We start from the raw sequence: 15,298 nt of genomic DNA on the forward strand, positions 1-15,298 counted from the left end.
GATGACTAATAATACTTCTCTCACCGTTTGCAGGAACAATTGTAAAACCCGGGTGAGGGGATGATTTAGCGTGCGTGCATGTACCCGTGTTTAAAACGGCAGCTGTACGGAGCTAACACAACAAGCTGCAGGCTCCAAACTGCCGTGGAAGAATTGGCCCTTGAGTTGCCGACCCATTTGATCAATCCCTGGCCCGTAGGGGGCAGCGTGTCAGGCTGTGAGTTGGCTCGTCTCCTTGCTACTGCCCAAAGTGGAGTAGTGGACCAGGCTGTGAGCAGCTTAGTCTCGTTCAGGATTCTGGGGCCCCAACCAGTTGCTTGCCATGACTTGTTGTCCTTGGAGCCAGCCCAGTCTTTGGTAACCTACTCCTCCGAGCTTGGGTCGAACGGAGGGAGTACCCTCAAGGAGCAGTTTGAGTGACGTGGCTGTTTTTCTGTCCATGTTTTAGGTCACTTCCTGGGTAACAATACTGTGATTGATGTGCTGAGACAAGCAGGCTTTGAAGTGGAGCATACACCTGCTGGACAACCAATTGGAAAGTAAGCAGCTGCCTGCAGATCCTTTAACCTCTATCTCTCTCTCTCTCTTTCTGCAAGTGAGCAAGATTATTTTGGTGAGCGAAGAGGGTGAGTTATAAGTTCCCTATAAGTTACAATTTCAAAGGAAGGCATCTGAAGCGTCAGCTAAGGGACATCAAAGGTGTGATACAGTGGCAGCAGGTAGCTCCCTGTCGGGGTAGATGATATAGACACTGCTTATTCACAACAGAGATGCTAGAACAGTTTGCATAGTGGGGGTGCTGAGAGCCATTGAACTAACCTGTAAACTCTGTGTACCCTGAAAACGACTTCAAACCAGGGGGTGCGGCAGCATCACCAGCAACCCTGGTTCCAGCACCTAATGATTCAGACCAGATCAGATGCACCATGGTGAAGACCAGAACAAGTCAATGTACTGAGAGGTGGTACCATTCTGCTGAGTTATTTTACTCATTAAGAAATGCCATTGTCCTTGTCAGCTTCTCCCCGGCAGCTTTCCCGCTGCCTCTTCCCCTCTCCCTGGGGGCAGTAGTCACCTCAACACTGCAGGGCTATGGTGCATTGTTGGAAACGGTGCTGCCACTTTAGCTCCTGTTGATGCTTCTTTGTGCCAGGCCCCTTTTTCCTCCACAGGGATATCGATCTGCCCTTTCATGCATCTGTGTCCCAGACAAAGCACACATCCTGAGAGGAGTGCTTTGGAGCAATCTTCTCCCCTCTGGTAGTATCCAAGGAAATGCATTATCTTTGCACTGCCATCCTCCCCTGTGCACCCTGGAGATAACATTGGCTGACATTGTTTCTTCCTAAGATTGTTAGCAATCCTGTGCTCGGAATAACTGCTAGTACCACAGTTCTGAGCAATCGCACGTGTGTTCCCCTCTATGGCACCCACGCTAGGCTCCTGGCTCCTCAGCCATCACCTCTCTTGGACAGAGACCCACATCTCACTCCCTTCTGACTAGGGTTTTTCCTGGCAGCGCAGTTCTCTGCCTACACCGTGCTATTCCCAGCAAGCTAGATGGCCTAAACTGGCCAGAGTCTGTGTTTTGCTTTCTCTCCAGCATAGGCAGGGTGACCACATGTCCCCATTTTATAGGGACAGTCCCAGTTTTGGGGTCTTTTTCTTATATAGGCTCCTATTACCCCCCACCCCCTGTCCCGATTTTTCACATTTGCTGTCTGGTCACCCTAAGCGTAGGTGCTGGAACTAGGGATGTGTGGGCGGGGGGGTGCTGCAGCATCCCCTGGCTTGAAGTGGTTTCCATCATATACAGGATTTACAGTTTGATTCAATGTCCCTCAGCATCCCTACTATACAGATTGTTCCACCACCCCTGCTCTCCAGAGGCTGTGAACAACATCTTGGCCCACATCTATAAGTTTGTACACCACTCTGTATAAGCAAGAACATTTATTGTTAAGGTAAAAAATAATCAGAGGGAAAACATATTAAAAACAATAAAAGAACCTATGTGCATGCTAAAAGGCTTACCCGAAATCACCCCAACTCCAACCTCAGGCTCTGGTAGGTGTCAGTCCTTCAAAATCCACTGCTGGGTTTTCCCCATGGGTTACAAGTTCATAACTGTCTCAGAACCAGCACCACCAGGGATAGTTTACTTTACTTTATACAGCTTGGCCCTTTGATCTTGGCCTCTTGTAAGAGGTGACCAGCAGAAAATGGCCTGCTCCTCAGGGCATAGTTTCAATTTTGGATTTTTGCACACCCAGAGGTGCGGAATTTGCATTCACTTCTCTGGAGAAATTCCCAGGAAAACAACTTAATATCTTTTGTTCCAAAAGCCCATTCTTGCCTGGCACATAGTTCTATATAGTTCCTTGAGCTCCCAGCTCTCGCACTTATCACATCCGCCCCCCACACCCCAGAGGTTACATACAATCCCAGCCCACAAGAATACATAAACAATTCATTTAATACAATGGGCTCCAAAGATACTTAAACATAATTTAATAAGGTCTCCCAAGGATATTGCAGGAAATTGCCAGATCTGCCACATTTTCCTGTCCCTGGTGGAACTAACAGTGCCCAATGCAAATATGAGGTGAGTTTCAGTAACAGGATTAATTGCAGGACTAATGAATCTTGTCTGGTTGTGTTCTCTGTACAAAGACACTATCTAGATTGATATAGTCTTAATGTTTAGCTGATTGAATCTTGTTTGCAAAACTCCTGCAGTCCTTCATATAGAATATGATAAAGCTTAATGGTGCATAAGTATCTCTGACACAAAGTTTATCCTAAATGCTTCACAGAGTTTATTCAGCCATAAAACTCCAGAGTTAAATAATATCAGACGGAGAAAGAAATGAAAAGGTACAAGAGGGAAGGAAGGGCATATGTTCAGATATAATTTGGAAATTCATTGGGGTAGAAAGATAGGAATCACTTGTAAATGAGAAGAGCTTGTGGAGTTAAGCTGAAAATAGAGCTAGTCAGAAAATGTTGATGAAAACTCAAACCACTAAAAGAGTTGGTTTTCATCAAAATGTTAATGGATAATTCTGACAGTTCATAAAAACAAAATTAAAACAAAAAGGCCCAACATTTTCAGGTTTGGGGCTTTCTGTTTGCCAACAAAAAAAATCAAAGACCTTTTCTGCCAAAAAAAAAGAAGAAGTCATTTATTCGAAAACCAACTTTTCTGTTGAAAAATGTTTCGGTTGAAGATTTTTGAGCAGCTCTAGTTAAAACCATAACGTTCTTGGTCCTCCAGGTCCAGGTTGAGTTTTTTATGGGAGACTGAGTAAAATGTTATATTCTGTCTCCTAGAATCATGATGCCTGTGTTTCTCTGTTCCCATAAAAAAGAGTTGTAGAAAACTTGCATTCTATAGCATAGCAAGCATGTGAAGGGAGAGATGGGAGTTCAGTGCTAGATATTTATATGTACATTACACAAACACCTGTCAGGAAGCATACTTAATCTTGCCTCTGCATGGGCAGATGGATTGCATGACATATTGAGATCCCTTCCAGCCCTCCATTTCTATGATTCTATGTGAGATGGATCGAGTTGGGAGGAGGGGTCTAGTAGTATACTACATTGAGGAACATGGCATAAATGCCTAGATGGACAGATCAGTCAGCCATGGGAGAGATCTTACTCCATGTCTTCACTCATGGTTTAAAAGAGGGCGTAAATGGCATGTTAATGAAATTTACAGATGATACTAATTTGCAAACATCACTCAGAACAGAGGAAATGTTAAAAAAACAACTTAGCAAGTTCAGAGACAGACAGAAAACAGCAAAGTGAGATTGGGTTTGGAGACATGGAACCTAATGCACTGAAAGGAAAATAATTGAAACCACATGTACTGTCTACCTACAGGATTGCCTCTCTCCCCCTGCCATACTCCCACTGGTTCCCCTTTGTAAAAGCAAGGATGCTGCTGACAAGTGGGGACCACGGAGGGTGCTTCCCCCCGGGTCTGTAATAGTCTGTATTTGGCTACCTCTGGGCATGCTGCAAAAGACAGGGGTTTTGGAGAGGGTTGAGGGTATGCTCCCAGAATGATGAAGGAGCAGAAAGGACTTATTTTTGGAGACAACCAAGAGGCTGAGTTCCTGTCTGATCGACTGTTTAATGGTGCTGAGTTTATGTTGTAATATTAATAGAATGATAGGCGATCTAGAGCCTAGTATAGATGTCTTTATATTTTTTAACCATTTAAATCAAAATAAGTACCAATACACAGAAAAGGAGGGGAAGACCTGGAAAGCCCTGCTGATGAAAGAGGTACCTTGCAGTGGTAAGGGACAGCAAATTAAACATGAGTTTGGCTAGAATAAAAGGGTCCATACAGTTTTGAGTCTCATGCAGGAAGACATCACTTTCTGGAGCTTTCTTCATGATCTTTGTAGGACTGCGCATGAAATAATGGGTCTGAGTCTCCTCTCACTTATGCCAGCGTAGACCCGAAGTAACTTGCTGAGGTTAATGGCATTACAGGGGCATAAAAGAGAAGGGAACCAAGTCCACTGTGTTCTACTCTGGGTCACCACATTGGCAAAAGACAGTTGAGAAACTGAAAGAAGCTCAGAGAAGATTGACTGGATTGTTTGGTTGTGGGCATGGGCAGAATGGATGTATTGATTTGCAAGAAAAAATTAAAAAGGCTAAATGTTTATAGCTTGACCAACTGTGGTCTTATAGATCTTATAGATCTGCTAACTGTGAGGGGGCATAATATTTGAATGGTGGGAACACTGATGGAGAGGCATAATTTAGGGTAGAACATGGGGGCTTACGTAGGTGTAAAGGGGTGAAATTAAGGAAAGGAAGGTTAGGCTAGACATTAAGAGAAGTTTCCTGACAGTGGGATATATTAGGCTGCAGGACAGTCTTTCTAGACAAAAGTCAGAAGACCCATCATTTGGAACTAGCTTTGACAAAACACTAGATGCTGTTCCATGGTATAGGGAACAATCCTACCTTGGCAGGGAGATGGACCAATAGGCCACGTTTGTCTTTGATGTCTCAGATCCTGAGATTCCATAAACAGTTTGAATTTCATTAGTCTAAAGGAAAATTAAAGAAAGCTGAGAATAGCTTCATAGCCAAGCGATGTCACCTTAGGTCATTTTATCTAGGCTTTGAAATCTATTTGAGTTTCAGAAAGCATAAGAATATATTCAGATTCTCTCCAGAAATACCTACAGGATTTCATCATGTGTGTTAGAAGAAGTGTGAGACTCAAACAGCACAAAAGCAGAATCCAAAGAATAAAATCTGAAGTGTTCTACCTTGAAAGCTTAATTCTATACATTTGACCAAAAATAAAACCTAGCTAAGAAGAGCAGAGATGATCACCTTCCTGAATCCATGAAAGTGAAGGGCCAGGCTTTTGCATGGATCCATGGAGGAGGACCTGAGTAGACTTCTGACTTTGTGTGCTCTTGTGATAGGGACAACTGTGGTACCCAAGCTCTCCTGTGCATAAGGACTGTAGGACAAGCCATCCCAAAGGCCATGCTCCTCACCTGCTGGCAAGTCATGGAGGAGAGAGAATGCTGTACCTTTCTTTGGTTTGGCACAGTATCCAGGTATCAGCTGTGGCTTGTCTCTTGCTGCTTCCACTGGGATGAGAGGCCTATATAGAAAGATGGTGATTAATTTCTGCTGTATAGTCCCACGAGGTTAAGGACGGAAATAAAAGCACAGCTTATATTCTTCCATTCAGCAAGAACATATCATTAAATATAGCACCCAACAGAGTGGTTTGATGGAAAGGAGTACTACCGTGCATTTTGTTGGCCTATGAGACTGTATCCAGTACATAAAGCTTTGGCGCGCAGCTGAAGGATGGGGTAGATTCTGAGAATTCTTGAACAATAGAGAATCATCATTGGCCGCAGGTGCTTCCTGAATTGATCTTTTAGTTCTGCTGTTTCAAATTAAATTTGCAGCAGCTGCGGCAACAGATCTGCTCAAGCCATTGGAATCTGTATGAGGCAAAATTTCCCCCCTCCCTGCTTTCTAAAGGAGCAGAGAGAGAGAGGGAAGATTGATTTGCTGTGGAATGTGCTCCCTTCCTCAATGAAAGAGGCACAAGACAAGAATGTTTGCTGTTATCTTGGGGCGAGGCTATGAGACCTATGTTTAGCCATTCATTGTCTGAAACCTCTATTTAGGGGCCATGATGAGATCCACAAGAGAAAAACAAAATCCAAACATTGTTCCAGCTCACCCAGCAAATATATTTTGAAGACATATGAGGACATTTTTTCGGGTTGAAAGAAATGGATCCAATTTCAAAAATATTTATTTCATCACAATCCACTCAAAGCACATTTTGATCTTGTTGATGGAGAGGACTAGTACTTAAGGGGAATGTTTTCAAATGTGCCTAACTCTCAGCTTGACCAAGGTAATTAGGCACATAAAGATACAGATAGGTACCTCATGGAATTTGCAAAATCCCTTGGCAGGCGAGGCATCTAACCTGCTTCATCACTTTTGTATATTCACTAGACACATATCTGCATTGTTAGCTGCCCAAATACCTTTGTAAATCTGGCCCTTAGGCACTTTTGGGTATGACACCCTTAACCAAAATGCAATGGCCTCCACTTTATTACTTCCTTAAGGGTTGTATTATATCAATCATGATGAAACCCATGGGATTCCTGCTGTCAATTTACCTCATTAAAAATCCCCTTCACTGCTGTGGTATGTCCCAGGTATGTTCCAGAATGCATGTGATTGGCATATAAGAGTAATAGGCATAATGCAGGCATACACAGTTTGCCCCTGAATATACCTGCTGCAGGCAGGTTAAGCAGCACACACTGAGCTGCTGAATGTACAGGGTAGAGCAAGCAGTCCACACCTGGGATGTATCTGAATGTCCCAAATCCAATTGATTTTAAAGAAATATGAATGGTGCACTGACCACAGAGAAGGTAACCTGGAGGTGCAGCAGCAAACAAATTAGCTCGATGGTTATTTTTATATGCTGCTGTTTTAGCTGTGAGCATGGAATCTGCTGCATCTAAGAATTGCTGTGTCAACAAGAAGAATAGATGCTGGGCATGAGGGAAAAATATCTATGACCCTGAAGCTGCATAGAATATAGGCATTGCTCTTATTTCTAGGTATCTGCGTGGGTATGAGCAGGAACGTTGCTAAGCATTCTGCTGCCCAGGGTGGAAAATGTTTTCCGTGCCACCCCCTCCCACATCTCCTGAGAACTAAGCCAAAAAGAAATGAACAAAGAAAAATGGAGCCAGCCAATCAGTGAAGAAAAAAAAAATGGCTAAGCAGTACAGTGCACCCTGGAAGTTGACACCTAAGACAACCACTCTGTGCCCCAGCTCCTAAAACTGGCCCTGGGTGTCAAAGATCAGGCCCAGAGTTGGTATGGATAGCACTTTTCACATAGCTTAATTCTCTCTAATCAACACTAGACTTAAGGCCCAGATCCTCAAAGGGATTTAGATGCCTATCTCCCATTGAGGATCTGGGTCTAAGTCTTAGAAGAAACAATATGTTTAATTAATTGCAGAAATAAAGCCGTGTTTGTACTATACCACAATCTGGTATTACAGATGAGAAGGATCAGCTTCAAAAAGATGAATAATGCTGGACACCTTCCCACTGGTTGGAAATCTCCCTTCTCACATGCCAATAGCCATCATTCTTTCCTGTGCTCTGAGCTATACGGATCCATCACACCCATCATTCAAAGTTCTTATCACACTTCCCAGAACAGCAAACTGCCAATTAACTGGCCATGATCCCAAACCAAAATTCCAGAAATGAACCCACCCACAAATTGGAGCCGTTCAGGTCTGAATGTGGCTATCAGCTTTGCAGCGAGCTTCAGTCCTTCTGGATCTGAACAGCTGCAAATGTTGGCGAAGCTTGGATCCACATCCAGATGTCAACTTTGCATCTCTGACCTGTCTCTGAAATGAACTTTGAAATGGCTTCTTTTGGCAGGTGGAAAAGAACAGGATGAGTTGGAAGGGATGGTCTATCAACAAAGAAGGCAAATTATGCAGAGGTCGATGTTTAAAGAAGATAGGGTAAGACAAAGAACATTGTGAAAGTAGATTGAGAGAAAGGGGGGAAAGGGAGATCTATAGAGTGAAATCTTGACTTCAGTTGGGGCCAGGATTTCACTCTCAGAGTGGAATGGTTGAAGTCAAATGAGGTAAAGTTTTGCTAGAAAAGAGAAGGATAGAGAAATAGCATGTAATGTAAAATGACACCTTTGTCTGGAGATGGGTGAACTGGTTCAGATCAAGTAAGAACTGGCATGAATCTTCACCTGAAACTTTAACCTACCCTGAACCAAATCTCTTCTGAGATGGGAAAAAAATTGGATATCTTTCCCCCACCCTGAATGGTTTCCAGGTGGCAGCCCTGGAACAGTCCCTGATTTCTACTGTGAACTTTTGGGATTTAATCCAAGCCTCTAGATCATCCTCCCTTCACTAGCTCCATCACAGCCTGGACAGAAGGGAATCAAAGCCATAATTCATTGTTTTTCACATGACAATATAATTTGCAATGGTTCCAAAGAGGAGGGGATGGGGATTAAATAGGGATCATGTCCATATGTATGTGAATGTATTGCCTAACCTAAAGTTGGGGAATAGGATTGTTCAATGCTTCTGAAATGCAGTCATGGAAATATGGAGGAATTCCTACGTGGCCCTAAAATATCATCCTTCGTGATTTTAACTCCCCTGTCTCCACAATTATCTCGGGGGGCAGAGTCACTCAAGGTAAATATTTGGGGGGAGAAGGGTGAAATAGGGAAAGGTTTCAAAATCAGGGGTAGGGAAGCAGAGTTAACTTGTCAATGAAAACTTAAAGACCCTTTCACTTCATAGCAAGGCTTTAGTTATGGCCAGTGTCTATGTATGTTGTTTATGCCACCTGTCAGGTATCGGGCACCTTCTGAAAGAAAATATTAGTTTTGCCAGAAAAAAATTGAAATTATTCCCAGTTCTGCAGCTACCTCTGCTGCAGAGCCCGAGCTACCAGGCTCCCCCACTCCTAGGCTGTCTGTTGCATGGACTGCCTCAGAGCAGGGGCTCCTAGAGCTTCCAGGCTCCTAGTTCCTTCGCCAAGGGAGCCACGGCTCAGTTCCACAGAGCCACAGATTCAAAGTCCATTGAAGGCAGTAGAAAGACTCTGCTGAACTTCCATGTTCTTTGGATCTGGCCCATTATGGTTGTTTGGTGACCTACAGGAAATGGGTTGCTTTTCCTGGCATACCTCCCATGGGACCAGTCTCAACAGGACAGGAACCAGTGCCAGAATTGGCAATAATATGGTAGCTTTTTGTTGGCGTCCTCATCAGAGAGGCTACAGAATGGATCAGAAAGGAGACAGAATGACCCTCTAGCCCTGGAGATACTGGACCAAATTTAGATGATGTAGCTGTGCCAGTTTACACCAGCAGAGAATTTGGCCCATTCTCGCTCAAACAGGATTAGAAAGAAGATTGCCCTGTCAGTGATCATGTTGCACTTGTCCTTTGGACTGATTCATTCCCCGGTGATATCAATCTGGACTCAAGTGATGCTCCACTTTGTACCAGCTCAAGTGGTACAACGCTATAAAGTGGCATCATGTGGCTTGAAGGACTGTCCATTTATCTAGGGAAGCCTGCAGTCTGTCTGCAGTCACTCAGTCTACCCAGTGTCAATTTTCCCTACCTTCGTTATCACACTGTCGTGCAAAGAGGCCTCACACATTTGACCTGATAGCTTTTCTACTTCCAGAGCCATCTCTTTTAACAGTGGAGTTTGTGGGATGTGTTGTAATCATTAGAATGACTCGCTTGGTTGTCAGCAGAACTGCAGGTAATTCTGCATGATATGAAGAAGCAAGTATTTAATATGGATGATTTCCTTCAAACAAGGTGTAAGAAATAAGTTCCAAGGTCTTTTCTCCATATTATCCTTTTGGCCAACATTTCTGCAAGTAAAATTCGGTTCACAAGAATAGTTGCTGAAAAGGAAAATGCTGAGAATATTCACGTTTCCACACCTGACTACACTTACAAACACATTTTCATACCTGTAGTAGTGCTGAGGTGTTCACATGGCCATCTTGAAAGTCCCAGGTGATTTGGAAGTCATCCAGAAACAAAACCATGTGATTTAGGTGACCAGTTGCACAGGGCTAGATTGTGAAGTACTTATGTTGTTGAGTACATTCACTTCAGTGGATCTACTTTTGGGAGTAAGTGCTCACCGGTACAAGTAAGCACTCCTCAAACTTGCCTGTAGCAGAACTAACAAATGACGAATAGCAACTACTTGAGGAACCAGTCAGCAAGTAATTTACAATACGTTTGCATATAGTACCCATTGAATGATTTTGATTAACAATGTTCATTTCTGATCATCTGAGAAGAGCTAAATGCATCCAGTAAATGGTTTGCTGCAACTAGGTTACCCAGTTCCACTCCTGATCTGTGTTAGAGAAGCATCCAGACTTGTTCATCCCTCTGTAAGCCAAACTAAGCTTCGTGGTTCACCCTTCACTACAGTTCATGCTACTTACAAGTGAGGATCACACCAATCTGTTTTCCATTTCCTGGAGATTAAATTCCTGTGTTTGACATCATTTTAGCTTAGTCAGAGCTTCCCAGGAAAACAACTCCTCCACTTTCTGTGTGTGTCAGGGCAGCCTCCTGTGTATCGATGCACATGGCAATACTTCATGCTTGTTGAACTACAGAGAGCACAAGTTCAGGTCTTTTCTTTCCCCCTGCAAACTTAATTAACATTAATCCATTTTGAAAGACACTGACTTTTTCCCCTTGCACTCCCTGATGTGCTACGTTGCAAGGAGAATGAGGAATGAGGATGTCTATAAGAAAAAAGTTGGCAAAAGCAATCAGGTAGATATGTCTGCGAAACACATGACTAACAGCCATCGATGGATCCAATATGGAGAGGTTCTTTCCAAGAGAGAGATTTTCCAGTGCAGTGTCCCGGTACAAAAATCCAACTTTAGGATTGGCACGTGCACATTTTCAGGGAAGGGACAGAGCAACAGGTCAGGAAATCCTGATGAAAACTGAATTGTTCAGTTTAGGCCTTGTCCTGGAATGCTCATTGTTCATAATCCCACTGACTTCAGTTGCTCCGCTTGTGAGAGATGGACTACTCCTGAGGGAGTTCTGCACCAAAAAATTAAAAATTCTGCACCAAAAAACTAAAAATTCTGTGCACAATATTTTAAAGTTCTGTACAATTCTGCAAATTTTATTTGTCAATAAATAAATGTGGAGGCTCCAGCATGGGAGGGGGAAGCACAGGCCACTGGCTGCACAGAGGTGGGAGATCACCCTGAAGCCCGTACTCCCCCAGGACATGGGTTCGGCAGTGAAGCTGCACCTGACCCTTACGCAGTGCAAGGGCTGGGCCTGCCCCAGAAACACCCTGGTGCCCTGCCCCTCCACATCAGGAGCAGCAGGTGTGTGCAGGCAGGCTCAGCCCTGCAGGATCCAAGTGTGGGGAGATCCAGGTGTGGGTTGAGAGGACTCCATGTGGGGAAATCTGGGTGCAGGCAGCTCAGTGGGGGATTCAGGTGCATGGGGGATCTGGATGCACAAGGGCTCATTGGGAGGGTTCCAGGTGCAAGGGCAACAGGATTCTGCAGGGGGGTGCAGGTAAAGGTGATTGGGGCTCAGCAGGCGAGTCTGGGTGCAGGGGGTCTGGATGCAGGGAGTGAGGCTCGGTGAGTGGAGGTTCAGGTGTGGGGAGCTCAGGATTGGGGGGTTCTGGGTGTGGGGGGTGCGGCTCGGTAGGGGTGAGGATGCAGGGGGGTAGGACTTGGCAGCGGGGTATGAGAGGTTATCCAGATGCATGGGGGTGAGGCTCAGCAGGGTGGGCATTTGGATGTGGGGGGCTTGGTGTGGGGGTTCTGGGTGTGGTGGGGTGAGGCTCGGCAGAGGGGTCTGTCTGAGTATGGTGGATCCAGATGCACAGGGGTTGGGCAGACAGGGTAGCAGATCCTCGTTCAGTGACCCCTGCACCCGCGGCTGAGGAGCGATAGGGTCAGGAAACGGGAGAGGTGGGGGGCGGAGCTTCCTGCAGCTGGGGGAGGTTTCTGGGGGTGGATCTTACCTGTTCCTGTCCCTGCCCCCATCTGCTCCTTGCAGGGAAAGAGGATGTCCCATCCTTTCCCGCCCCCAACCCAGCTAGGACTAGCAGCTGAGCCCAACGCAGGGTAGGAGCTACACGCTGAGGCATCCCCAGTTTCCTTCCCCACACCCCCACACCCCGACACCCCCCCGGTGGTGATTTACCTCTCCACCGGCTGCTCCGGGCATCTGAAACAATACACCCATGCTGCTGGGAGGGGCAGGTAACCTCTTTTTCAGCTTCCCTTTGCTTCCCCGTGAGAAAGTCATTTTTCTGTGGGGAAGCAAAGAAATCTGTGGGGGACATGAATTCTGCATGTGTGCAGTGACACAGAATTCCCCCAAGAGTAAGACCCTTAGCCTGTATGACGGACACTGTAAAGCAGATCCTCAGCTGCTGTAAATTGTCACAGCTTCTTTGACTTCCTCTGTCCATCATTTGTAAAGCACCCCATCTCTGTAGGGTGTCATTTTCTAAAGCAGTGGCCCAACTTTGCTCCCATTGGAGTCAAAAGTAAAACTTCCATTGACTTCAGTGGGAAAAGAGTTAAGTTAATGCTGGATCCTTTTGAAGGTCCCAAACTAGCATATTTACACATAATTATGTATCAACTGTTTTACAGCCTCACCTCCATGCTGACCTACCGGGCCATAGTCTACAGTGATATCTATGTTCCCTCGCCCGTGCCAAATTAAAGAAAAAATATTAGGAAATCCTGCAGTTGACACACGTGTTGGAAAGTACTGAAGTTGCTTAACAGTCTTGCTACATTTAGGCTCCTCATTTTTGCATGTATTTGCAATCCCAGGGCTGCATTGTTTTCACTCTGTATTTCCAAACCATTCTTCATTAGTTTAAATAGTAATAGGTAACTCTTGGCACTTCTAGGGCACTTTGTCCTAGAATCTGAAAGAGCTTTACAATTATTCATTAACAATGCCTCACTACATCCCCTCCCGCCCCCAGAGTAGGCAAACAAGTAGTATTATCCCCACTTTACAGGTGGGAAAACTGAGCATCTATGTGGCTTTTTAGCCTGAGATATTTAGTCACTTAAGGAGGCTTTGCAAATCTGAGCATTAATGTACTGGCTAGAGCATATGGATCAGCCTTGCCCTCTGCTGTATGGAATTTCAGGCCTGCTCAAGTGGGTGTGTACTCGTCACCTTCTAGAGGCCACTAAGGAATATAGCTCTAGTTCATTGAAAGCTATTGTTTTCTGGAGCAGAAAATCCTGAATTCTCTCCCTATTGGCCCCTGTGAAGTTTATAGAACCACAGAAGCATTATGACTTGCATGTGATCATGCAGTTGCTCAGTGACAAAGTTACGGGTAGGGCCCAGGAGTCCTGCAGGCACTGGCCTGTTCTAACAACTATATTACATTCCTCATCGGTTTCAGCCCCAACTTTATATTTCAGAATTATTTATGCAAAGATAAAGCCAGTCACAAAAATACCTTTGTAGAGACAACCCATCTCCATTTAATTTGGAACTGCTGATACAAGTCTGGAGTCTGTTGTCCTCAGAGAGCATATTCCCAGCGATGGGCCCTGTTGCGTTTGAAGTGAGTGCAGTACTTTGAAACGAAAATGAACAGTGAATCAAATCAGGCTGAAAGATTCAGGGTATTGACTACTTTCCATGGAACCCCACTGCAAAGACATGTTTATGTTCTGAAGTATTCCTGACGGACAGCTTGGAAGTCATGCACTAGCCTAGTTGTGGAAATCGAAATAGTTTCCTATTGTGCTTGACGTGAAATGCTTCCCAGATAAACAGTCTCCCCTTCCACCGAGGAAAAATGATACTTCTGTATATTCAGGATTGTAATCACAAGGGACTAAGGGGGGCTGCCACTTAGCCTCCATGAAGATGCTGGTTTCTGTGGGCATTGGGATATATTTAACCCTAGAGTATGTGTGTGTGCCAACAGCATTCAGAATGAGTTAGTTTTATTCAGTGAAACTGAAATATCTTTCTAGAGTGTAATCGTTTTCTATATCCACATCTTTGTGCCTCTGTTTTTATTACACACTTGGAATATAATGCACAATCCAGCTGGCTGAGTATTGTCCTCCTGGCTGAGTTCTGGAGGCAGAAAGCATCACTGGCTGGCGTCATCCCTACTTGAGATATGGTCACTCTCTTCTGTGAAGCAGAAGCCTGCAGCATAGTGGTGGATTAGCCACTGGGCCAGAGGCCCATGCCCAGGGACCCCAGCCAATTGGGGGCTCCCGGAAAAATGAGCACCCCCCGCACCCTAACCCGCTCTGCCCGCCTGAGTTCAACACTGATGAGAGTTGAGGGCGTCTAGTACCTCCCGTGATGGGGAACTCACCTCTGATCTGATGGTCAAACTCTGCTCATTTACATATATCAAAGGAAGAAGGCCATGTGGTCAGTCTAGCCCTTTACATTTCCATAGGCCATTTTTGCCCACACAACCCTTTGCTTATTCCCATCCCAACACCTACACAGCCGAATTGGGTAGTGAGACCTACAGTCTCCTCTCCACCAATGCATGATACTTTTCATAAATGTTAAATAAGAATTTTACATGTGCATCAAGGGATGATTATAATTCTGTGCTAGGGCACAATGATTTTACAAACCATGTGCATGTCCAGGTATTTAGGAAAGGATTCAGCATAAGGTGACAGTGACATGTATTGTTTGGAATAAATGCAGTTAGAAGAGTCAGAAAATCGCCTAGTGTTTACTTTGCTCTTCTTATCCTGGGAAAGCTGGGAAAAAGCTCAATGACACAAATCTTAGTGCAGTTTTCTCAACTATAGTTCTATGGTTCTGTAACTAAGGTGGCTCGCCCGGTGGGCTGGAGACCCTGGGGCTAAGCCAACCTGATTATAAAAAGAGCTCCACATGGGGGGAATCAGGGATTCAGGCACCTGGCTGGTGGGTCTTGTCCACATGCTCAGGGTCCACCTGATTGCTGCACTTGTGGTTGGGAAGGAATTTTCCCCCAGGTCAGATTGGCAGAGACCCTGGGGGCTTTCGCCTTCCTCTGCAGCATGGGGCCCGGGTCACTTGCTGGTTTAAATTAGAGTAAGTGCTGGATTCTTTGTAACTTGAAGTCTTTAAATCATGAGTTGAGGAGTT

At 44.9% G+C, this 15,298-nt stretch overlaps 1 protein-coding gene across 1 annotated transcript in view; it reads left to right on the forward strand.

Annotated features, from left to right (window-relative positions):
* Window positions 1-15,298, forward strand: part of TRABD2B (TraB domain containing 2B) — a 409,581-nt gene that overhangs the window by 350,265 nt on the left and 44,018 nt on the right. Inside the window, exon 5 of the mRNA XM_077825080.1 lies at window positions 449-539. Within this exon, the coding sequence (XP_077681206.1) occupies window positions 449-539 (91 nt within the window). The remainder of the gene's footprint in view (window positions 1-448; window positions 540-15,298) is intronic.

Source organism: Eretmochelys imbricata, chromosome 8, assembly GCF_965152235.1.
Source record: "Eretmochelys imbricata isolate rEreImb1 chromosome 8, rEreImb1.hap1, whole genome shotgun sequence".
NCBI classification, from domain to species: Eukaryota; Metazoa; Chordata; order Testudines; family Cheloniidae; genus Eretmochelys; species Eretmochelys imbricata.